General features: G+C 33.5%; 1 protein-coding gene across 1 annotated transcript; it reads right to left on the bottom strand.

Moving 5' to 3' along the window:
- Positions 1 to 12,607: 12,607 nt before the first annotated feature.
- Positions 12,608 to 25,496, bottom strand: LOC129749549 (muscle-specific protein 20). Its single transcript, XM_055744551.1, has 3 exons — positions 25,305 to 25,496; positions 24,824 to 25,156; positions 12,608 to 13,166 (listed from the first exon to the last, which is right to left on the bottom strand). The coding sequence occupies exons 1-3, from the start codon at positions 25,332 to 25,334 to the stop codon at positions 12,975 to 12,977; spliced, it is 555 nt and encodes a 184-aa protein (XP_055600526.1). The 5' UTR covers positions 25,335 to 25,496; the 3' UTR covers positions 12,608 to 12,974.
- Positions 25,497 to 25,767: the final 271 nt, after the last annotated feature.

Below are 25,767 nucleotides of genomic sequence, written 5' to 3'. Positions count from 1 at the left end.
CATTTGGATTCTTTATCTGATATTTTTCAATGATAACTGATTCTGTGGGGGAGAGTGGGGATACTTGATCTCCTTTTCTTATTTTCACCATATCTTTTTGGAAAAATTTAGCAACTCGCCGTCTTTGACATTTTCTGACAGCTTGTAACTTCAAGTTTCTATGCTTCAAAAATTAGAACGATGCTTGAACCAGTTGATGAACAAGAAGCATTTTCGTGGGAGTAAAAAAATTGCGATTTTTCTGAAGTTAGGGGAGACTTGATCCCCTATTGAAGGAGGCTTGATCTTTTATTCAGGAAACCCTAATCCTTGTATAAAAATCAAACAAAACCCCAAGATAGAATGTTAATTGACTATTTTGGTCATGTTTGTTCTCATTTCACAATTTATAGCAGACATAAGAAGGAAATTCTATAACTTTGACTCAACGCTTATTACATTGCATACTTAAAGGCGCTATTTTGGAAAAATATTAGTAATTTCGTAATCAGCAATCATAACGATCAATTCAGAAGAAGAATATGCCGTTTGGAAGGGGGAACGTTTTAGAAAACTTTTTCTGAAAAAAGGTGAAAGTTTTCCATTGCTTTGAAAATATGGCATTATGAAGTTCATTTTACGCTCTAACAATTGATACATTGGAACAAATATTTTTTTCATAATTTTCCCATGTAAGGAACATTTTAAAGTGATGAAAAAAGATCTTCAAGTTACATTTTGTGACATTTTTCAAACAAAGTTCAATTACTCAAACAATTATTTAATGAAAATTTTTTAAACTACAAGCATTGTTATTTTGCTCATTTTGGCACATTTTTCTAGAACATATGATCTTTGTAAGACATTCCAGTCTCGAGCTATAGCTAAGGAATCAAGTATCCCAAGGGATCAAGTATCCTCATTCTCCCCTACTTTAAACATTTAATCTCTATTCTGTTTTTTTTTGTTTCAATCGATAATGTTTGCACATTTACCCTTTCATTCTTTGTAGATATGGGATCCGCCTAGGGGGATTTACGAAAAGGGACTCTCATAGATTTTTATGCATGATTTGAGAACTAAATAAACTTATTAATCCAAACTTGGAATGTGTTGATAATTATTAGAAAACGAGAAATGATTCTTTGATTGTTTGTTCCCCCCCCCCCCCCCCCTCCTTTCCTTCATAGGGAAAAGGAAAAAAGGAAGGGGGTCTTACATACAACGTTTAAAATAACTCGAGAACTGATCAAGCAAATGGAACCAGATTTGGCATGGGAGAGTATTTGAGTACGCGAAATACTTCTATGATGATTTGGATTACTTATTTGAAAGAAATTTGGCATAGCAGGGTTATTGGATACGAAAAATGTTTCTAGGACTGTTTGAGACCCCTCATTTCTCATAGTTGAGAAAAGCGGAGGGTTGCTCCAATTTTTTTTTATCAATTGAGCAGTGAAAAGCCCCTGGGAGTTGGTCTTTTAAATTAGGATATCGATCAATCATGCCAAAGAAAGTAAATTTTTCATGGGAGGGCTGTAGAGTACGAAAAAGATCGAATTTTGTTACAACTAAATGCTAAATTCGTTCATTTACAATAAGCTTTACTGCAGATATTTGACTGGTTTTTTATGCTAATTCAATAGTTATTAATAACTAATTCATGAGCCCGATTAAAAGAAAATATTTGAATACAGGCTGATGCCGTTGTGATTTGAGTTCCATGGAGGTGCATGGTGTTTATCACAATATTCGACCGCTCGAAAGCTTTCCTCTTGCTGGGAAGGAAGGAAACAGCTTTCGATATTCGAATTTCTCCAAGCATGCGCAGTTCAGAGGGCGCAAAGCAAACAAGTTTGAACCAAGAATTTGCGCGAAAATTCACAATTCATTGATAACATTTAGATATTATAGTCCAGAAATTACGACGTTTCAATTTGCTGAGAACAAACAGAGGAATTAATATTAATTGTAAGAGATATATCTTTCGAAATCCACAGCTACCGCTATATGAGTTCCAACTTCCAACATAATTGCTCTTGTTACCAGCGAGAATCGATACGATGCATATTGTTATGGTGGATTCAAAATTTATCCTGTTTATTTTGTCCAACGTAAACATCATATCCAATGCAGCTTGAGGTAAACAAACCGGGCTGGCAGTTTTTATTTTGGCTGATTTCAACCGTTTGTATACATGTTTTTTTGCAGAAGTTACATCATCTCATCAACTGTTTGGGATTCAAGTATTCGATTTTTATTGCCTTATGAAAGTTGTTGATTTCATCAGTAAACGTTATTCTATAAATGTACCGAATAAGTTCTATAAAAATACTTTTTTTTTAATTACTTGTTTAACTACATTTTTTTACACCACCTAACGTGTTTGAAATGCACGAATATCTAGATTCAATGAAATTCCAATAACAATGTTAATAATTGTAAGCCTTAACGTTGTATCGACCTCGATAAATTCGAAACATCTATAAACAGTGAAACTCATTCAGATGTTTGATGATTGATGGTAGAGTTGTTATTGCCATTTATCACCTAGTCCACTTAAAATCTTTCCTCAATAATCCACCATAACTTTCATCCGTAGTGGTTCACTGAAGCATTGACTACATTCCGCGTTTGGATTATTGCAGACCTAGTATCGAACGGGTGTAAATCAATCCTCCCACACTTGACTGCTTGACAGGTGATTGGCCCGAGGCGTGAAAAATTTGAATGGACTATCCTAGAAGAAAAAGAGTGTGTGCGGCGAATGGGCGTTGGTGATTTCCCGAGGAATGTCGATCCTCAGTGAATCACTCTTCCGTGGAATTTCACCATTGCGTGTCTGGTGCAATTTTGTTTTATAAACGGATATTTTCCTCAAATAATATGATAATCTTACCTTTCGATGGTTTTAATTGTCTTGAAAAAGAAGTTTGATTAATCTACAAATTGTAACATACTAGTCACTGTTGCGAGAATATTAAAAAAAACCATTATAGAAATTATTTTAACTATGTATTTATTTCATCAAAAATTTCAATGCAAACGCATTAATATGTAGCAGATACAATCACCCTCGGCATAATTAATAACTTGACATCTTCGCGGCATACTTTGGACAACATTTAGCGCATATTTTTCTGAAAACGAACTTCAAATTACGTGAATCCGGCGGACAAGCTGCTTAAAATTTCAGGGTCGATTTTTCTCAAACTTTATCTTTATTTGAGCCCAAACGTTTTCAATTGAATTGGCATAAGGCGACTGAGACGGCCAATCCAAAGCTACGACCTTTGGGGGCGAACACAAAAAATGCTTCGAAGCGCGAAGCTTTTATTTCGGAAAAATGCTGGAAACGTATTGAAAACAGAAGCTGATTAATTTTCACGAAGCATAAAGGGCAATGCTGCTCTCTGTGTGGGGGAAAAAAAATCACTTAAGCTTTACATTTTTAGGACCACATTTTTTAACAATTATTCGAAGATCCATCCGAATTTGTCAAAATTAACTAAATAATACCCTTATCGGTGAGAATATTTTCATGTATTTTTGTTCCCGCTGAAATAACAGGTAATTTTGTCTGGTGTATACTCGACATTCTCGGTGATATTTCGAGAAACGGTGGTATTTCGAAATACCCAATGGTATTTCGAGAACCCTCTCCACAATTAAAGGGGAAAAGGTGGGATTTTATTCAAATAGAACTGTTTTTGCGTTATAGCTGAAAAAACCAGAGCTTGTATTAAAAAAAAGAAAGTATGACCATTTCAGAAATTTTGAATGATCATCTTTTTCAAACAGAACTTAAGTTTCAGCACTCATTTCAAAGAGGTTGCATCTGAATGATGTTGAAATACATTTTGAATAATGTACTAACAAATCAAGATTAAATTAATTTAAACAAATTTCGAAATTTTTTGGAAGGTTTAGCAAAGCACACTGGGTCTGCTAGTCTATGGATTTAAAAATGAATTTCTGTCTGTCTGTCTGTTCCCTATAGACTCGGAAACTACTGAACCGATTCACATGAAACTTGGCTGACCCCTCCCACTAATAGGAAGGGGGGGAGGGTCTGCCAAACGAAAGGCAAATGTTTGCATAATTCGAGAACAGATCAAGAAACTGATACCAAAGTTGGCATGGGAGGGTATTCAAATATGAAAAATGTTTCTTCGATTATTTGGCATCCCTCCCTTTTTTCCAGTAGAGAGATTGAGAGGGGGAGGGGGCCTCTGTTATAATTCTTTACAAATATTTCAATGCGACAAATGTTTTTATGGTTATTTGAGACCCCTCCCTTCTTCCAACGAGGAGGGCGGAAAGGAGGGGGGGGGGAGGAGCTTCCATACAATTTTTATGCATAACTCGAGAATTTAACTAGCAGATGAAACCAAATTTGGCATTGGAAGGTATTTGAATACGACAAATGATTGTATGATGAATAGAGCCCCCTTTTTTCTTTCAGCGGAGCGATATTAATGGGAATAGGGGGCTTCCATACAAATTTTGTATAACTTGAAAATTAATCACTTATCACTTATTACTATAATCACTAATCGTACTTTCACAGCTAGAACTTATGTCTGAGACCCAAAGAATAATACAAGTTTGTTATTATTCTTCTCTTCTTTGTTCATGTTTTTGATTATTTTAACATAAAAACATCAAAATGATCAAAAACATAAAGTGGTTGGGCTTACCGTGGAGCAGAGAACGCAGAGACATCTGGAGCACAGGAACAGGAAGATACGTGGACCACCAGTACCATACGTTTCAAAGGGGCGGTATCGTTGGAAGCATGCTTATAAAAATGCTCCGTGATGAAAATACCATGAGTTATGTAATGTAATTACAACAATTACTAGGGCCGTTATCCAGCGGCTGGAAATGATTTATTTTGTACACAGAAATCACAAAGCTTCAGAAAAGAAACTTTTTAAAGAATTTAATGAAACAAATAAAACGACTTCAAAATTATAAACTGAATTTAATACTTAATTTTTTTTGAATTTCAGTGTACAATCATTCCTGGTCATCGACCAAGGATAAAGCGCCTTCACTTGCTCTTTAAAATAAAAAAGGGAAACAAAAAATATTAGTGGAACATTAAACCTTTCGAGGTCTCTTTGAGCTCAAAAGGTTTTTTTTTAACGTACCCTCATAATAGGAGTTAACTCAAATCGACAGTTGTCCATAAAGCATGTAAAATCAGTTTTACGTAAACAGTAATTCAAAAAAGCTTCGAATACTTATACCGTATTTTTTTTCACCTGGAGGCAAACTAGAGGCTACCTAGGTTCGCTCTAACTGCTGTCATCGGGCTCATTTATTGCTCGAGAGGCAACCTAGGTTCGCTCGAAAAATGGACGGAGTCGCCCTGAGAAGAAAGTCAGTTTTGCGAGAAGTTCACCAATACTCTCAACGTTGTTGTCAAAACATTAAACAGCTGTTTTTGGCTGAAAGCAAAACAGTTGAAATAATGAACGGGAAAATGATAATTGCCGCGATTTTGAACCTCTCAGCCAAGCAAAATCGTACTATCTGCTGTCCAGTGCAATCCGTACACGAAAAAAGGCAATCCGGATGTGAAGAACCGAATGAAGAAATCTAGAAGGGAGAATAAAATGACAGCTGCATGTAAACATTGCGCTCGTTCTCACGCACACCTGCGAATGGAATAACTCGAAACTCGAAAATCGTTTTTTTTTTATTCTGACGGTTCCAGAGCCAAGTCCGGAATCAAAAAAAATGCGCCATTAGTAATCCAATCTCAAACCACTTATAATTTTTATTATTTCAATATCTCAAAAAGACATTGAAAATGTGTGATTCAATGCAGTTCAAAACATTAGACATTGGCAATTATTATTGACAAAGAGTGCATATTTAAATCAGAAAGCTGTCGAATTGTACAAGCACACCCTGTTTGGTGAATAAGATTTATGCAAAATAAAACAAACAATCAAAATAAATTAATTTATTTACCTATATGCTACAAAAATACTTATCATTTGATGGTTATTTTTCTCCGGAATGTTTCTTCGATAATATTCCAGCAAGCACAATTCTCTTCCCTTCCCCCACACAAAATCCTTTCTAAATATTTCTAGACGCCAAACTTTTACCTTAGCTCTCAACCTTTCTTTTTTTTAAAGAAATTTATGTTAAAACCGAATTTGAGAGGTCAAATTCTTCGAGGTGCCTACGCATGACAAGGCACCAACTAGATTTCAATTGGTTTTTCCATGTAAATTTATGTCAAATATCATGATTTTGAAATGTTTCTGCTTCTGTTGTAAAAAAAAATAGATCAAGAAATGCCTGAAAAAGTGTGCAAAGATAAAAAAGTTATTTTTTTAATAAAAAAAAAAATATTTCTTGAAATCAAAGGAAATTTTTTTTTATATTTTTATATTAAAAATCGTATTAACACCTTCATTTCCTCCATACAAAGTTTTTCGATCAAATGAATAGTTTTTAAAATACACAAGTTTGTAACTGTCCGAATTCTAAATGATCATAGCCTTATGTATCAGGCGACTGAAAAACGAGTATTTTATGTGAACTTTTTAATGTTTTTGCAATTATTTCATTATTATGCATACCAAAAAGACGAAAATTCGTACATGGGTGTTTTTTTATACGGTCAATCAGATTCTTTATTTGAATTTCAATTTAATACACAAGCAAACGGGACGTTCATAAATACTGTTTTATATTTTATGCAATTTTATCATGAAAACGCATTCTTATTACCATTCAAACACAAACTTCTCTTTTTAACATATCCATAAAGTATATTTCGGAACATTTGCTAACAAGTGGAAACGATTCTGTGAGTATTTTTTTTTTTTTACTTTTTTGACAGGAGTTTAACCCGTTATTAGGGTCATTCTTCCTCGAGTGAGTATTTTATTGGATATCAGTGCGGAATCAAGCAAAACAAAATTGAAAAACAAGCCAACCATCATTGTAAAGCTCATTAACAGTTTCCCCCAGATCCTTTGTTCACCTATTTGGTCTACCATATAAAATTGAGAATCAGGAAGTTGAAGTTATGAGTTTCCGTCACGAAATTGATTAAGAAACTTGAGCAATATTTGTCTTGCTTCCACTAAAAACGCTCGTATCCTGTATAAAGCGTTCATTTTTGTTAAAGAGCCTCACTCAAAATTAGAAAAAAAAATCACAAACAAGTCAAACAATGTTCTAGATTTTGAAAATGTGTCAAACATAAGAAACTTTTCAATTGTTTTCATTAAATCTTCAAACAAGAAATTCGTCTGTCTTGATGTCCACAACGAACGAAGCGCAGACATTGCGTCTGACCATCACTTCGACTGAGAGTTGCGCGTGTCCAACCGCGGGAGGAGAAAGTCGGGTGTCGATACGACGTCCGCCGGTTGGAGAATCCAGAGGCGGAAAGGGCATACGTTGAACAGCTAGAGTCCCGAGCCTCGGAACTGCCGATAGTCGGAACCGTCGAAGAAAAGTGGTGTGGAATTAATAATGTCTTTATCACGATGAGCCATGGTACTTGTTAGCAGCGCCAAGCCGAGCCCCTCGGTTTGACCAACTATGAGCAACAGAAGAGGATAGACGACATTAAATATTGCGGAAAAAGTAATCTTTTGAGGCGTTAGTATCAGGTTCTTCATAAACCCGTAAAGTCGATGATTAAATTTAGAAAGCTAATTACTTATTACACAATGCTTCATAATCAGGTTCTCCAAAAACTGTAATAGTCAAAAATTTGAGGTTACATCACGTTACATTGCTCACCTTAATAGATATTTCTAACTGGTAAGAATACCACATGGTGAAAATTTCGTTCAAGGTATCAATATTCATGAAATTATACAGATTCCGACCACATGAACATTTTGTTAAGAGAGACTTTACCATACTCAAACTTAGGCAAACACTAAATGTAAGTTCCTATATATTCATCACTACATCACTAATCGAACTATAGGGGAGAATGAGGATACTTGATCCCTGGGGATACTTGATTCCTTAGCTATATCTCGAAACTGGAATGTCTTACAAAGATCAAATGTTCGAGAAAAATGTGCCAAAATGAGCAAAATAACAATGCTTGTAATTTAAAAAATTTTAACAAAATCATTGTTTGAGTAATTGAATTTTGTTTGAAAAATTTCACAAAATGTAACTTGAAGATCTTTTTTCATTACTTTAAAATGTTCCTTACATGGGAAAATCATGAAAAAAATATTTGTTCCAATGTATCAATCGTTCGAGCGTAAAATGAACTTCATAATGCCATATTTTCAAAGCAATGGAAAACTCGCAACTTTTTTCAGAAAAAGTTTTCTAAAATGTTGATTATGGGTACACTTGATCCCTTAGAGTTGGGTACAATTGATCCCCCTTCCAAACGGCATATTCTTCTTCTGAATTGATCGTTATGATTGCTGATTACGAAATTACTAATAGGGGAAAACTGTACAAGACGCACCAGCGGGGTAAGATGGCCCATGTCATTCTTTCTCAAATATACACGAACCTAAGGCTTCGAATGATGTTTTTCTTCATTTTTATTGTAGCAAACAAGCTTTTTCATCATTCAATAGATGGAAAGTTCACAAAATCTACTTTAGTTCTTTGAAACAGAGGAATTAATGGAATCAGCGTGAAACTTGTAATTTTTCATAAGTAACATATAAGGTTTTATGGTGAAATAACCTGCACAATCTGATCAAACTACAGCTTATCGTTTCACCACTCATGTGCACTTTCGGAAGACTATAAATATTTTGTTGTATTTTATTAGCTTTCTACAAATTTTTATCAAAAATAAATCATATGAAAATTGGGGCAGAATGCCCGAAAGACCACGTGTTTTACGCTCAAATTTTGAATGCTGTTAACTCTTGAGAAAACCCGAATATCAAAACAAAATAACATTCTTTTTATTTGCTGACTCCCAAATTACGATAATAATGCATTGTTATAACATACTTTGTCCTTGTTTGAGTTAAAACGGTGCACCAATATTCGACTCGAAAAAATTATCGGCCGCCATGTTTGCCGCGATATCACTATATCAGTCAAAAATAATTGAATTTCGTTGCCTACTTGAAGGCGTTTTATCTATAAGTATATACAAAAGTGTATTTTGAAAAGCGAAATATTCGGTGAGTTTAGCAATATTAAATGATTTTTAGCCAAAGAATGGTAGTTTACAAAAATACGATGAACATGTAATTTAACATTTGGTGTTTCAATAATTACATTCCGTAAAATCATTGTTCTATTTCTTACCACCCTTCCTGTTTGGTGCGTTCTGTCCACTAGTTTTGGCGTTCTACCCCGTGGTTTGTTTTCTGTCGGTTTTAGTTTTTTACAAAAAATATAGTCAAAATCGTGTTTTTATCATATTTTTTCTTTTCGCTAATACGTAAATTTTATCCTTGAATTGTCGTCAACTTTCAATTTGGCTCTTAAATGATTGGTATCGCTGTAAATAGCAATTATGCTTAGCTGGTGCGTCTTGTACAGTTTTACCCTACTTATCCAAAAACTAATATTTATCAAACAATTGTCTGAAGAAAAGAGCAAAAATAATTAATTTTCTCATAATTATAAAAAATAACGCCTTTAAGTATGCAATGTAATAAGCGTTGAGACAAAGTTATAGAATTTTCTTCTTATGTCTGCTATAAATTGTGAAATGAGAACGAACATGATCAAAATAGTCAATTAACATTCTATCTTGGGGTTTTGTTTGATTTTTATACAAGAATTATGGCTTCCTGAATAAAAGATCAAGTCTCCTTCAGTAGGGGATCAAGTCTCCCCTAACTTCAGAAAAATCGCAATTTTTTTACTCCCACGAAAATGCTTCTAGTTCATCAACGGATTCAAGTATCGTTCTAACTTTTGGAGCATAGAAACTTGAAGTTACAAGCTGTCAGAAAATATCAAAGACGGCGAGTTGCTAAATTTTTCCAAAAAGATATGGTGAAAATAAAAAAAGCGGATCAAGTATCCCCACTCTCCCCTATCGTTTTAGGAGATTTTTAATCAAGCTGAATTTAAGATTAAATAATCCAGAAATCGAAAATTGTTTGTTTGACAACGGTATCCTTAACAGTACTCTTGGTAAAGTTTGTGGAATAAGAAGTGAATGGATGTCGGATGAAACTTGGAAGATGGTCGATGATCGGAGAAAGGCGAAAGTCGGAATTGAGCAGGCATGTACAGGGTCAGCCAAAGCAGCCGCCCGCCTACGATATGTCGAGCTGGAAAAGGCAGTTAAATGAGCTTGTAGACGAGACAAGAGAGCCTAGCCGTACAGGGAGAGAGAGCCGCCGTCATTGCAGATATCCGATTATTATATGATATTTCTCGCCACCTTAGTGGTGCAAGGACTAATTCAAGAATGCCGCTGAAGGCCAAAGGCCGAATACAGGTCAGCTGCTGACAGATTGAACAGATCGGCTCAAGCGTTGGACTGAGCATTTTGAACAACTTTTCCGAGTCACAAATAGCGATGGCCAACAGAACTCGCAGCTCGAGGAGCCAACAGTAAGTCGCATAAATGGCGTCAACTCGGAAGCGCCCTCGCTGGCTGAAATAGAAGCGGCAATCAAAAACATGAAATCCAACAAAGCACCTGCACCGTCTTTTCGCTGACATCTGGGATACTGCAACATTCCCGGCCGACTGGATGCAGGGTATCCTCGTAAAGGCCCCGAAGAAAGGAGACCTAACAGAGTGCGGTAACTGGCGTGGCATAACTTTGATCTGTACAACCCTCAAAGTACTCTGCAAAGTGATCCTGAACAGGATCCAGGAGAAAATCGACGCTACACTCCGACGGCAACAAGCTGGATACCGATCCGGACGATCATGTGTGGACCACATCACAACGCTAAAAATCATACTGGAACAAATCAACGAATTCCAGGACTCTCGTCTGTTGGTCTTCGTTGATTTCAAAAAAGCATTCGACCGACGTAACCATGAAAACATCCGGGCGGCTCTAAGGCGACGAAGAGTACCAGAGAAACTAGTCCATCTCATCGAAGCACAATACGAGGCATTTTCGTGCAAGGTCTTGCACGATGGTGTCTTGTCTGGACCAATCCCGGTAACTGCTGGAGTGAGACAAGGATGTATTTTGTCACCGCTGCTTTTTCTCATCGTAATGGATGAGATCTTGACTGGATCGATTGACTGTAGATCAAATCGAGGACTGCCGTGCAATCCTTCAACCATGGAGCAACTGAACGACCTTGACCTGGCTGACGATATTGTTTTGCTCGCCCAAACACAACAAGACATGCAGAGCAAACTCGACGACCTCACCGAAAGCTCCAAGGCAGAGGGTCTCAATGTCAATGTCGGAAAAACCAAGTCGATGGAAATCAACGCAGAAAATCGTTCCAATTTCGTGATAATTGGACAACAGGTTGAGAAAGTGGTGTGCTTCCAGTTTCTTGGTAGCCAGATTACGCCTGATGGAGGCACCAAGAAAGATATCGAAACCTGGATCAGAAAAGCCCGGTTTGCGTTTGTGAGTCTCCGAAAAATCTAGCGATCACGTCCGATCTCTTTAAAAATGAAAATAAGAATTTTCAACAAAAACGTCAAATCCGTGTTGTGTTACGGGTATGAAACTTGGCGCACATGCGGTGACGAAAGCAATTCAATTTGTATTGTTGTGCTACTTTATGATTTCCGTGCATTTGAAATATGGTTAATTATGTTTTTTCATGAATCTTTTCTCAAAATCTCGGAATATTTTTTTTAGTGCACAAAATCATGCGTTTTTGTTGTCTCAAAAATTAATTATTTTTCTGTTTAACAATCATGTTTCCCTCAGAAAAATGCCATGTTCATCGTTTCAATAACCCGCTGAACCAATTCGATACGTCGAAAATTTTTTCCTTCGATCACGTTTTTCATCCGTATACCTAATAGCTTCCTCAGTGTAGCTAACCTTCAAATTCCACCAATTGGTTCATGTATTTATTCGTTCATTAATTTTTTGAAGGCAAAAGAAAACAGCTCCAATTCAACCTTGGATCTTAATGGCCGATCACTTACTAAGCTAAGCAGCTAAGAGCCCGGCCCTGAAGTTCAATTTGGACGATTTCATTCGTTTCGGACATTCCGAAGCCGACAAATGGCGCGGCACACGGCACCTATTTACCTTGTAGTTTTACACTGAACCACTTGAGATGAGCTCCACGAGTAAAAACACACTCTCGTGGAAAACTATTTTCCCCCACATGTCGTTTTTTTTTCGTTTGAAAGTGGGTGGGTGTAGGTGTATGATTTGTGTTATTATTATGATTATTACTCATCGGGTTTGAAATAGTGTTTGGGCCAATTCAATGGACTCGTTCGAGGACGCCACATATGGGCCACATCCGATGATGAGATGAGATCGGATGCGATGACCAACATCAGGGTCGTAGATTTTGGTCGATTTGAGGTCTGGAAATGGTTTCTGTTAATGGAAATTGGCTGTGAGTGTGTCGATGAGTTTTCCGATGATGATCGAGGAAATTGAGTGGAAAATTGTGTATTCAAATGTTTTGCACGTGGGAGGGTTATTTCTTTTTCTAGTAGGTAATAAAATGGATCAACAAAGGTGTGTTTTTGGACGTTCTTGTTTTATACAAATATATTTCAATGTTTTCTTTCTGTTTTCATCTCCAATACAAATCAACTTCGGCTTACAATAATAACACGTATAGGTACAAAAGTCGTACTTGATTACACAATAAAAAATGTTTGGTTCTGTATGTTTTTCACAAACTTTTTGATGACTTCAATTAGTTCTGCGGTATTCCTCTTAAAACTTACGTTGTAAAACAATCAATATCATGCTCGAATAATTTAAGCGATCAACCGAGAAAAAAACCCAAATATCTTCTTATCAGTAGATAAAAATCAAATAAATGGTAAATACCACATCGTAAGGATACGGGAATAAGGAAAGGAACGGGATTGAATGGGGTTTACTTTCCCAGGATGATCTTCCGACCGGCACCGATATTTTGGCCAGCCTGGGTCGCTCCCTTATTGGTTCCGGCCTGCAGTCCGATGATACTCTGGCCTGCGTTCAGCTGTTCCTCGGTGAAGTTCCGTTTGCATTCATCGGCCGGTTTTGGTCCTAGCCACGGGCCCTGGAATTCCGGATGTTTGTAGGTCTGCAGGGCGAAACACAAAAATGATCAATTGATGATTTGTTTTAATTTCGGATGAGTGTCATGTTTATCAAATCAAATGGTTATGAAATCAGGGCTTCTGAGTTTTTACTCTTCTATATTTTTTTTAAAGTATCATTAATGAAAATCTTCTATAATATTTCGGCGAAAAGATACGCAGATAACAAAATTTTCATTGGCGAAATCATGGATAAGGTTGACAGATTTTTTTCAACATGTATCCGGTCCGAATTAATCCGAACTATTTAGTATGAATCCTTGCAAAATCCGGGCATCTGATTTCAAAATTCTCGACCAAAAATCCGGGCAATATCTAGGTAGATTTGGTCAAAACCCAAGAATAACTCAACAAAAATCTGGAAAAAAGACTTGAAAAAATAAGTATTCCATCAAACTTCATCAGCAAATTTTTAATCGTATTTCAGGCTTCCAAAAATACGTCCATGATTATTTTAAGAAAACTTGCTCAAAACATTTCGTATTGAATGCATATATAAAAAAATGTAACTAAATTTTTTTTTTGTTTGATTTTGCAAATAATGTAACCCGGACAAAATCCGAGCTTTTTCCTTACAAAATTCGGGTAACCGAGCTGGACCGGACTTTCCCCAAATTTTGTATTCAATTTCCGAGCAAACCTGGATAAAACCGGGCAATCTGACATGTTGACTCATGGTGAACATAGCCCTGAGTTAAAAGCCCTTACAATCATGTTTATTTGGCTAAATGGAAGAAAATCTTCAAATATGGTTCTTAAAATGTAGATCCATAAGGATTATGACATCCAATTTACAGAAAAAAAAATTATAAAAAATCGGAACAAAATTACCCCTGAATTTTTGCAATTCCGTTAGCCATTGCCGTAGGAAGAATAAACTCATGGTTGTGGTTTAGTGATCTATTTGTTTCTATGAATTTTTGCTCAAATAATGCATGAATTCGTGTTAAATAGAAACTTTTGAAAATATATCCCAAATCCGTCTAATGAAGATTAGGATTTGTATTAAGAATCCTTAAGTAACAAAAAAGGGTAACTTACATTGGCTGGATGGTTGAAATCTTACAATTTGCATTAAAATCTGGTAAACTTAGCTAAAGATTGCCAAAAGTTCTCCCACATGTATCTGGGCCGGGCAGATCTGGGCTATTTTATTTAAACCCTGGCAGATTCGGGCATTTTCATGCCAAATTTTCAAACCATAATCCAGGCAATATTCGGGAAAATTTGAAAAAAATCCAGAAACTTTTAATCAAATATCAAGAAAAAATACATTTAAGATAGTATTTTTTCATCGAAAAACATAACCATATTTTGAATCGTATTTCAGGGTCCCAAAACTTTGATCATATTTATTTTAGTAAATCTAGCTTGATAAATCTAATTTTTGGGAGATTTTTTTTTTTAAATAATGATAATCTATTATATAAAATTCTCTTGTAACGGTGTTTGTAGTACTACTCCTCCGAAATTACCCAAAAGGTTCGAATGAAAGTCATTAAAGTCATGGCTTCCATTTTTTCGAGATTTTTTTTTCCTTTGGGCGGTTTGTTTTTCGTCTCCAAGGTCGAGGCGTCGCGAGCAGACGTCGTTAGAAGGTAGTAACCATGGCATAGCATACTGATCAGTGAGAATATTTTGGCGCGTATTTCTCAACAAAGCATATTTTCAATGCAAGTAGTGGCGATATGAAGCCTTGATGTTATTTGTTTTGTTCTTGATTCCTAGCTCATTTCTACAGCACATGGTTATGAATGACGCCTAGATGTGACTCAGGTTGACATTTTGCTGATCGAATAAAACATATAATATTTGTTTTGCCAAAATTTGAAATTGAAAAGTCAGGCATCCATTTTTAGAGATTTTCATTTCTTCGAGGGGTTTGTTTTTCGTCTCCATGGGTGAGGCGTCGCTAGCAAACGTCGTTGCAAAAAAATAGTAACCAAAGCATACTGTTCATTGATCGCTGGAAAAAATTAAAAATTAGGCGCCTATTTCTCAACCAAGTACCTAGGTATATTTCTTATGCACGTGGGGGCGATATGCAACCTAGATGTGTGTTTTTATTTTGCTTATTTGTACACAGCACATGGTAATAAATGACGCCTAGATGTGACACGGATTGATATTTTATCGATCGAATAAAAACCATATAAACGATTTCAAATATTAAAACCATTTTTAATTCGTGTTAATTTAAGTAGTAAATTGTTGTCCAGAAATATGAATTTGGTAAAGATAAATATGAAATAATATTATGACACTTTGCGGACGTTTGAAAATAAGAAATTGGGAAGCTTTACATTCAATTTCGTATAATCTAATACGCCTAGAACGCTAGACACATTAACTGAACAAGAGTCTATTCTATTCTATATTGTTTATTTATAGAGGATTTTAACACACTTGGTCATTCGTCCTCTCATCAAGAGTCTGTTCTTTGAAATAGATTAGATAGGATTGAACTATTTGATTTTTTGCAAACGTAAATTGAAGTTATCAATAAAATAATCTACTTTTTAATAACAAAAAGTGAGGATATGCATTTCCGGTAGAATTTTCAATTGAGAAAGTAGACTAGAGCAAGTGCAAACTATCAACTTTTACAAAAAAATGTATACATTATTTCTTCATCTAAAAATTGTTGGGCCCAAAAAATAAAAATAAAAAAATAAATCGAGGTCTTTTGATTGAACAGCATTCAGTGAAATTGAAGTATCAAGCATTAACTTATTCCGGAGAAAAACTTATAAAGGATATAGCAATGAAAGTTGATAAAACAGACAAACAAGAACAAGTATTAAATTCATTTTAAAGTCTTTTCACTGACGCATCTGAAAAAGACCTATGTGTTTTCACTTGCCCCAATAAATATGACAAATGTATACTTCGATATTTTCTTTTGTCAACATAACTACTTTTTTTTTGACAATATTACTTTAATATGAAAGTTGAACTGTGGTGATATTTGTTAGGATTTGACCGGTGTTTCATTTTTGAAAATTAAGATTTACAGTAAAAAAGACACATAATTTTTATTAAGGTTTTGTTTATATGATAATTTTCAGGAAACAAAAGGAACTCATGAAACCATCGAAGCCTGAACAGATTATTTCTTTTCGATCTATTAAATGAAATCGCAGATCACCACCAACAATGTTCAGGAAATTTTGAAATCAGAACTGCTTCAATTAAAATCTTTGAAATATTGGGTGAATATATCTAAACATATGTTTTCCTCTTTTCAAAAACAATCGTTTCTTTGATTTATCGGGTTAAAGTTCAAAGGAACTAATTTGCATTTTTTGCTTGAATAAAAAAAAAGGAATTTTTAATATACAATATCGTCAGATTTAATGCCATGACAAGTGCTGTTTGGGAAACATACATATTATCAACATACAGTTATTCATGGAACAAGTTACAAAAATTAAATTTAAAAAGACCCGTTGAGTTTAAATTCTTTGGTTTAATTTTGATAGAATTGAGCGGGACGATTCGAGTAAAGGGAAAGAAGGGAAATGTAAAGAAAACTAGGAAAAATAGAAAATAGACGCCAAATTGAACATGGTAAGACGAAGTTTACCGGGTCTGCTAGTATAATTATAAAATGTTTGATTTGATTGATTGAATCCGGCCAACAACAGGATTTTTTCCACATTTGGTCAATCGGGCAGGGCCGAATATTTTCCAATATTTTTTTTTAGTTAAATATCCGGGCAAGTCTAGGTAGAACCGGGTAATCTGGTCATTTTATTTCTGTTTGTTTGATTTTTTCGAAGAAATTTTTTTTCAATTTAAAAAAACTTCTTAAAATAAATCCAATTTTTACAAGTGAAAGATTATAATTTTACGGTTGAAATCGAATTTATGCAAACTTGATCCTTTTAGTTAAAGATATTATTTTGAAATTCGGTTCTTGAAGAAACTGCAACATTAATAATGTTGAACAATAAGCCAAAACAACAAAACTTCCAAAATGAATTCAAATTCCTCTTTATTTTTGTCAACTTCATCTGGATTGTGCTAAAACAAACTGACTTTGGTTAAATTTTGAAATCGAACTAGCAATCAGAATTATAAGCCTGCAATCTCTTGTATTTTGAATTCTTTACCGAAAAAGTCGTCATGATAATTTTCTTCTGATTGTGAAACTCATTTAAGTGCTGAATCTGAATCCGAATATTGAACCTGAATTGAAAATTTGAATTTTTAACCTGTTTCGGAATTTGAATGCGTTTTCTGAAATGTGCATAAAATCGGTTTATGAAATTAGAAACATGAGCCAAGAACTGGAATTCGTTTCAGAACCCTCAATGATGAATCCATAATTATAATTTGGATGTTTTGGTTTTTATGATTGTTCTTCATTTCAATTTTGCATTTCTAATCCGACTTGCAATTTTCAAATAAAAATAAAAATTTCGAATGATGTACCTGTATCACCATTTTGAAGCTTTGTTATGTTTTAATTTTGTATAAGAATAAAGTTTATGAGTTTTGAATCTAAATATGAAACAAAAACTTAGACTCAAAGTTTTTTTTTCATATTTGGAAAAATATTAACTAATTGTAAAAAATGCGTATGAGTTTCGAAAATCATGAATCAAATTTTGAAGGAAATGTAAAACCAAATTTCTACGACGATTTCAAACACAGCTTTTCATTTCAATTTTAATTGATGATTTGAACCGAATATCAAGAATTCTGAACTGGATACATAATTCGAAACACAAATACAATTTCGAATATGCCTATATGGAACCAGAATCTCTGAAATGAGTTAAAGCTTATTTGAAATTTAGATTTCGGAAATGATATTGATAGTAAATCAACAAGTGAGAAAATTTTGAAAAACTGTAGCTGAATCCCGAACCTGGGATAAGTTTTTGAGGTTTTGACATCAGTTCCTATTCAAGATTGTTACTATCGAATAACCTTACTCCATCATCAAAATATTATTAGGAATTTCAAATTTTGAGTGTAGAGTAGCATATTTTCGAATATTTTCAATAAAAACCGTTCAAAGTAATTCCATAAACAGTTATCGTTTATGAAAATTTTGGAATCTTGGATATTACAAGGCAGGGAAAACACAAGTTTTATTCGCTATTAGCTATAAGAGATTCATTTAAGGGTAATTTTTGAAAATAGGAACAAAATTTATCCTAAAAAATGTGTCCATTTTTTGGCAAAACTGTTTAATCCTACTATAAAGAAAATGAAAGTTTAGAATAAATGATCAGCTTTCTCAAAAACCGCGAATTATTCCAATATATGAGAGAAAAGTTACTGAAATCGTAAATCTGTTTTTTTTTTCGTTTTTGTAAAATACGGAGTTTTGGTCGAAATTTCATGAAAATTTTAAACCAATTTTCAGCAAAGTTCATTATTTCTCTAGAACCCCATTTTTTTCACTGAAGTTCAATGATTATAAACAATCTTTGATCTACGAAAAACTAGAAACTTCAGGGGCGAAAGAACTAGACTTTCTTTATTTTTTCGGTTGTAGTTTTTATAAACTTTGTCCAATTTTCCTTTATTCTGAAGCATAATGGCACTGACCAAAAACCATAATTTAGTGTAGTTTTTGAAAATTTTGTTTATAAATAACAGAGATATTTCAACTTAAATATTGTATATATTTTTCGAAATGTTGTCGTACCCTCTTCGCTTTTTAGCATTTGAATCAAATAATTTCGTAGTCTGCGAACTTTCAAAATATTAATTTATTCAAAAGCTAGAATTAAACGTCAAACATCACCAACCTGCCAATATACACTCAATTTCGGAATTGAATTTGACAACAGACTACAATATATTGGAAATCATCGTGTGCTTTTCTATGCATTTAGAACACAATGTTACCGTTAATGAAAGCTTATTGCCAGAATTATTACAAATGGAACACCGCGAAATGTGCTGTGAAAAAATATCATCAGTTTGGTGTGGAAGGGCTTCGTAAAAAAAATTTGGATGAGGTGAAGTATCCTGTATTTTATAAACTTGGTTTATTGATGAAAGGTGGCTAGCAAACCGGACAAATGTTTGGAATGCCATTTCTTCACCAGGAAATCATAAATAACTGGGAAATTCAGCACAAAACCATGAAAATTGTCATTTTTTGGAATTTAAAATTTAAAAAAAAATCGATTAAGAATGTAAAAATTGTGTGGGTTTAACTAAATATGATAATAACAAAGCTCCTTCAAAAGCATAGAAATATTTTTTATCAGAATTTTTGAAAGTTTACAGAATTAAACTTCTGACATGTGAATAAATTTATTTGTACAAAATTTGGCTTAAAATCATCCAAGCTTAATTTTTCCTTCAAAAACATGAGAACATTTTCATATCTATGGAGAAAAAATTCTCACTCAAAGTCTTTTGTTCTGCATAGTTTTTGAGATTTTGATGTTTTCTATTGAAAAGGAAACAAATTTTGTAAAATAGTTGTTTTAGATATCTGCACTTTTAGCTCTTTAATTGTTTTATTACATGTTATCTGAAAATTTTAAATTTTAAATTATTTAAAATAAAAGTTAACAAAAATATCATTTTTTTAAGTTTCTATAGATATTCAAGTACTTAAGAAGGCAAATCTTCAAGATAGTTTTTGTAAAATAAAAGTTTAAGGGTGAATTTTTGGTATTGTTGAAATAATGTTAGTTTGAGCTAACGCTTATTCCATTCGAATTGATTTGCTGATGAATGATTTGTTTTTTAATTGTCGCAATTTTATTTCAAACTTGCCTGTTTTAGATCATATTCACTTTATGAAGTTTCAATACAACGATTAGCCATCACGATTTTAGCAAGAAGTTTTTTCTTCATGCGATACATTTTCGAATATTTTCAACTTTTTACACTTTAGTACAGCTCTGGAAAATTTCCAGAAGTCAAAATTATTACTATTGCTATTTGACTCGAAAGAAGTCTGAATTTATAAAAATTTCAAAATAGGGTTGAGGATCTCGTTTTCTCAAAACTGTTGAAATTTTTGATAAACCATGTTTCAATATTAAAGACTCATGTAATAATAATCAGGAAAATAGTATTTTTTTTAACCAAGAAAACCCGGAAAAACATAGGAATTTCAAGAGGATAGCCAAGATGTATTTTTTTTTTAATTTCGACTATTGTCGTTTTATATATTGAAACAAAGTAATAGAAATACCAAAAGTCAATTACTTTCAAACTCTGTATCTTCACAATGTATTTTTTTTTTTATTTTACCAAATTAAATATGTTCTAACAAACTTTGGAAATATGAATGGAAGAAAAAAAAAATGGCAAGAATTTTTCGGCCCACAGTCGAATCACATTTCTAAAATTTGGCCCGCCACCTGAAAATGTTGGCCACCCATGCTTTAGACGGATTTTAAAACTTTCAAACGCTTTATCACCAAAATTAGAAGTAATAGATTTGACAAAATTTGACAAAAGATACGATTTTTTTCTTGAAAACATGAATAAATGCTATAGAGAAAACCTAAGAGACCTTTGACAGATTTTTTTTCATCAAAAGCTTCTGGCGTCAACTGTTACACTCATTATCACCGAAGATTTGTTTCCCGATCTGAAAATTGTACCATAACTAAGGTTGCCAGAATTTTTTCAGCACGTATCCGGGCAGGGAAACCTGGGAAATTTTTATATAAAAACCTGGCCTTATCCGGGCATTCGGTTTCAAATTGACGACCATAGATCCGGGCAATATCCGGGCACATTTTGTCAAAACTCAGAAATTTCTCAACGAAAATCAAGAAAAAAAATGAAAAAACAATTTTTTTCATCAAAACTCATCAATCGATTTTGAACCGTTTTTTTTTTAAATTATTTTTATAAATCTTGCTCGAAAAATTCCGTTCTGGATGGGTTTTTTTTATTTTTTTGTTTAATTTGCCAAATAAAGTGAATAAATCCGGGCAAAATCAGGGCATTTTTCAATGAAATCCGGGCAACCGTGCCGGGCCGGACTGTTCTCAAATTTAGTATTAAATATTCATGATCAATAATTTTATTCAATTAATTTGAAAATGGTTGTAATATGATTTCTTTTCATGGAAAGTTTTGTCGAGAAAGTGAAATTTCTGTCAACATTTATTCCAAATTCTTAAATAACATTCAACAAAAAAAAACAAAATTTGAGAACCATAGCAACATACTTCACCACAAGAAAAAACGTTTAAGTAGGCTGAAATTCCTATGTTGAAAATAGAACATAAGAGCCAGTTCACTGGTGTTGGGGAAAAGTGGTAGAAATTTTTTCACTTTTTGCACATTTTGAAAATTTTGCCATGCAAAAATATTTTCAAGATCTGTGGCTTTCAAGTTTTTTAACCACATGTGTTGTAGTTTTGCATGCTGTGATGCAAAAATAGCAATATTTCTATCACATACGGCTGAAATAGAAACAGTGCTGTAAAAAAATACAACGCCCAAAGATCTTGAAAACATTTTTGCATGGTAAAATTTTAAAAATGTCAAAATTTCTACCACTTTTTCCAAACACTAGTGAACTTGCTCTAAAGAAAGTTTTATTTTTTGTATTTCAGACGCGAACCTTCTGTTTTTGGAAAGAATATGTAGATTTGCCTCAGTTTCTCAATTTTGAAATCTTCTTCTAATAAGAACTTTCCCCATGAGGTGGTCCAGTATATGAATCATGCTGGGAGTTACCAATGTTGATTATAATATGTTTGAATTAATGTAAAGTTTTTGCTCATTCCTGTATCCAAGATAGTCTTCTCACCAACAAACTCACTTATTTTATATAATGAATGATGAAGACTGATAATTAAAGTTAAATTTTAATTCTACAAGACACAAATTCTAAAAAAAAACATTTAATTTTCTTTTTTAGATTTCTCCTAGAAAAAAATGTTTTTGAATTTTTCTAGCACAAGTCATTATTTTCAAATTTCCATTTCTTTATTATGAATTGATAATCTTTTGGATAAGATGTCAACTTTAATTTTAAGTTTTCCCAATTTAAACTTTATTTCTATGAATTTCAACTGGTAGGGTAAATGAGCCTAATTTCGCCATATTTTGTCAGAGGTGTTTAGATTTGATATTATTGCGCCGAATCTTTAATACTTAGACATACAATTTTTTGGTAACTAAATTCCAATTTTTTTTTTCTGAACTCTGTTTTGGTTTGAAATAATCATTTCAAGCCTTAATTTACGAAAAATATCATGTTTTATAAAGTGTGTCGATGTTCCTAATATGGCACTAATTGTTTCTAATGTTAACATATGGGTGTTCCTAATGTTAACATATGAGGAAAAATGTATCCGCGTACCCAAATATTACACTTTTTGTTCCTGATTTTGCATATGGTCTGTTTTTTTAATACTTTAAAAAGAAAAATCTTATAACTCACCTTTTTATAAATACAACAACGTTTTTGGAATATGAATAGGGAAATAAGAACTATTTAAATCCTACACAATATTCCTTTACGCTAGTTTTGAAGAAAATAGTGAATATTGAGCTCATTTAAATTCAAACTTTACCTTTTCCAATGGATACATTTATTATATTTCAAAAAGTAGAAAATTCATTGTAATGGATACAAATAAGTTCAGTTAAACAGAGCATCATGCAACAGCATTGTTAGATGCAACATTTAGGTACCACAACACTTATTTAACTTTTATTTTAATATAATTGATTAAAATTATCATTTAATGATAAAAAAAACGATGATGCCATAGTTTCTCATATTGTGAGAGAGTTTTATGAAGTTTTTGAATCTCATAGAAAATTCGAAACATCGAAATTTTTAAATTTTTGATGCCGTAAAAAACTTTACACAATGGGACGGATTGACTTAGTGATATCACCTACAAACTTTATATGGAACTTATTATCCTACATCAACACTGTTGGTGTATGAATCTTTTTCGAACAATCATTTAATTTTTTAAAATAAATATTTTTAAAATTCCGTTACCAGTCTGGGCTAAAATGCATCGACATGCAAATCAATGATTCACAGTTTAAATCTTGTTTCCATATGCTAGAATATGATGTAAATTTTTTGTAGTATTATTTATTCCTAAATGCATCAGCACCTTTCTGCATTCTTTTAAAAGAAAAAAAAATATAAACTTTAATTCTAACAAAATCTTAAATAACTGCAGATCGTGCTTTATGCGTAACGACATCACAAATATGTCAAAAACTTTTCAACATTTTTTGTTTGATTTTTCATTAAGAACAAAGGTTTTTGCAACTCAGATACCCCTTTTTCTAAGGGTGAAAATCGCATGTTATGTAAATTTAAAAATAACTGGTGAAACCAATTATTTTTCTGACTACGTTAATTTGATGTCCCATTAACCTTAAAACTTTTGATGTACTAACGGTAGGATTATCAGTGGACATCAGGGTTTAAGAAGCAATTGAAGTTGAAAAGTATTGCATGATGCCCCAAAAGACGGTATACAACGTATTTTATTGAGATTTTTTTTTAAATTTTTCCTTTCGATTCTGTTCTCGTTAAGAAGCTCTCTGTAACTTGATGGTTTCCTTCTCTGTTGCGAAAGGTGCGTTCCTTACAACTTGGCGAAAATATTTTTTCAACATTTTAAGCTTTGAGATATACTGAAGTAAAAAAAATATGTTTTAATAGCTTAAAACAGTTTATTTTAACAGATCGTTGAAAATTATGTTAAAACACAATTCTTTCAATCAAATTTATTTCAAATACATTCTATGACTTTGATATAGTTTGGAAAACTTTGACTATGTCCATAATTAGGAACACATTGAAAATAGTGTTCCTAATTATGGACATATGCTTTTTTTAGTTTTTACACGAACAAAACATCGTTCTAACATACTTATTACTTAAATCATGATAAAAAACAATCCGACAAAAAATTTCAAAAAAATCGATTGACAAATTCTGCTTTAATCTTCTATTTATAAACAGGTGTTTTTTAAGAAATTTGCTAACAATTCCATTCAATTTGGACATACTTGGAAACAATCCGTATTTTACGAAAAATCTTGTGAATTAGAAAGCTAATTTGTTTGTAAAATGAAAGTTCACATGATCCTTCACATTATCATTTTTTTAATAATTGTGATAAGTGGAAAATAACGTCAAAAACAGGCAAAATCGAACAGTATGTTAACATTAGGTACACATGCCACATTAGGAACACTTACCCTAGTTTAGTTTTCAATTTAGGCACTAGAAGTTTAAATTGAATGTTGATTTGAATATTAATCTGTTAATCGACTTACTTTCTTAAAATTGGAAAATTGTCTCATAAGTAAAATAAAATTTGTTTTATAAAATATGGAAAATTTGTGTAGTCTGATTGATTTTAAAAGATTGTTACTCATCGTTACTCAGCATCTTTTTTAAGCTCTCAACTTCATCTCAACTTTTTTTGTATTTTGAACTTATTTTAATTAATTCCAGCGAAATTGTAAATTCAACAGCAGATTACACACATAATTATACAAAAACCAATGAACAAAATTTATGCTTCCAAACTTTGCAAACAGACCTCATAAAGTTTTATAATATGTTAATTGTTGTAAAGTAAATTCAACAATTTCATTCGTAACCATTTAAAGTAGGAAATCAATTTAAATTCTTTTTAAATCAACTCACCGCCCGTCCCAGTGCAAAAATTGTGCTCGTAACTTGTGCGATGTCCTTTTTCTCGTACAAATCCACCGTCTGGAACACGTCCAGATCCGGAACGCCGTACTTTTTGATGGCCTGCTGGAACAGATTGATGTTTTCCATCATCTTAAACTGCGTTCCGGAGGTGTTGATCTTGGCCACCGATCCGGGCTGCAGTTTGTTGATCAGTTTGCACAGAATGAGCCCATCCCGCAGGGCATCCTCGTACAGGACTCCGGCCGGGAATTTCTCTCCCAGCACCTCTTCGACCCAGTACTGGGCTTCCTTGTCCTTCTCCAGGTCACGCTTTCCGGCAATCTGTGTTTTTGGGTAAAGTTGATATTTTGAAGGGTTAACACAATTTATTCAATCACTTTTTTTAATTGAGTTTAAACAAACACTCTTGATCGATTTAACAGTCCTTGAGTCCTTAAATCACTTGATCACAATCCCACTCAAACCTTACCTTAGCACGAACTTGACGCTCCAAAGCCATTATTGATTTTTCTGTTTATGTGTTTTCGTTAGCAACCGAAACGTTAAAAATCACAAATTGTTCAATTTGTATCACTTTGTTTTTCCAACACTCACAATTTCTTTCTCACTGTTTTGGCGATCCTGCCACTTCGAGTTACCGTTACCAACTGATGCTCTGGACGGTGGACTGAATGGTTTTTAAACTTTGACCAAATTCATCCACCGCGTGGAAGGTCGGCAAAAACAAAAAAACGGTTGATCGAACTGATCATGCGCATTTGTGTTGAGTTGAACGCCCCGCGTCGTGGGGGGATGAATGCTTCATGGAAAATTGTAAAAGAGAGGTAAGATGACGAAGCCGCTCGGAATACTTTTCTGGACGGTTCAAAATCATTTCCCGCAGCAAACGCGTACTTACGTACGAGGAAATTTTGCGGTTGTTTGCAATAGGA

The sequence above is a fragment of the Uranotaenia lowii genome, chromosome 2 (assembly GCF_029784155.1).
Source record: "Uranotaenia lowii strain MFRU-FL chromosome 2, ASM2978415v1, whole genome shotgun sequence".
Taxonomy (NCBI): domain Eukaryota; kingdom Metazoa; phylum Arthropoda; class Insecta; order Diptera; family Culicidae; genus Uranotaenia; species Uranotaenia lowii.
This window is presented reverse-complemented; position numbering and strand designations above follow the sequence as displayed.

Bases quoted from the DNA above. Each gene is read 5' to 3' on its own strand.
- LOC129749549 (XM_055744551.1), bottom strand. From the start codon at position 25,334: ATGGCTTTGGAGCGTCAAGTTCGTGCTAAG. The intron at 25,157-25,304 runs GTAAGGTTTGAG...CCAAAAACACAG, and splicing joins AGCGTCAAGTTCGTGCTAAG to ATTGCCGGAAAGCGTGACCT. The intron at 13,167-24,823 runs GTGAGTTGATTT...TTCGCCCTGCAG, and splicing joins TTTTTGCACTGGGACGGGCG to ACCTACAAACATCCGGAATT.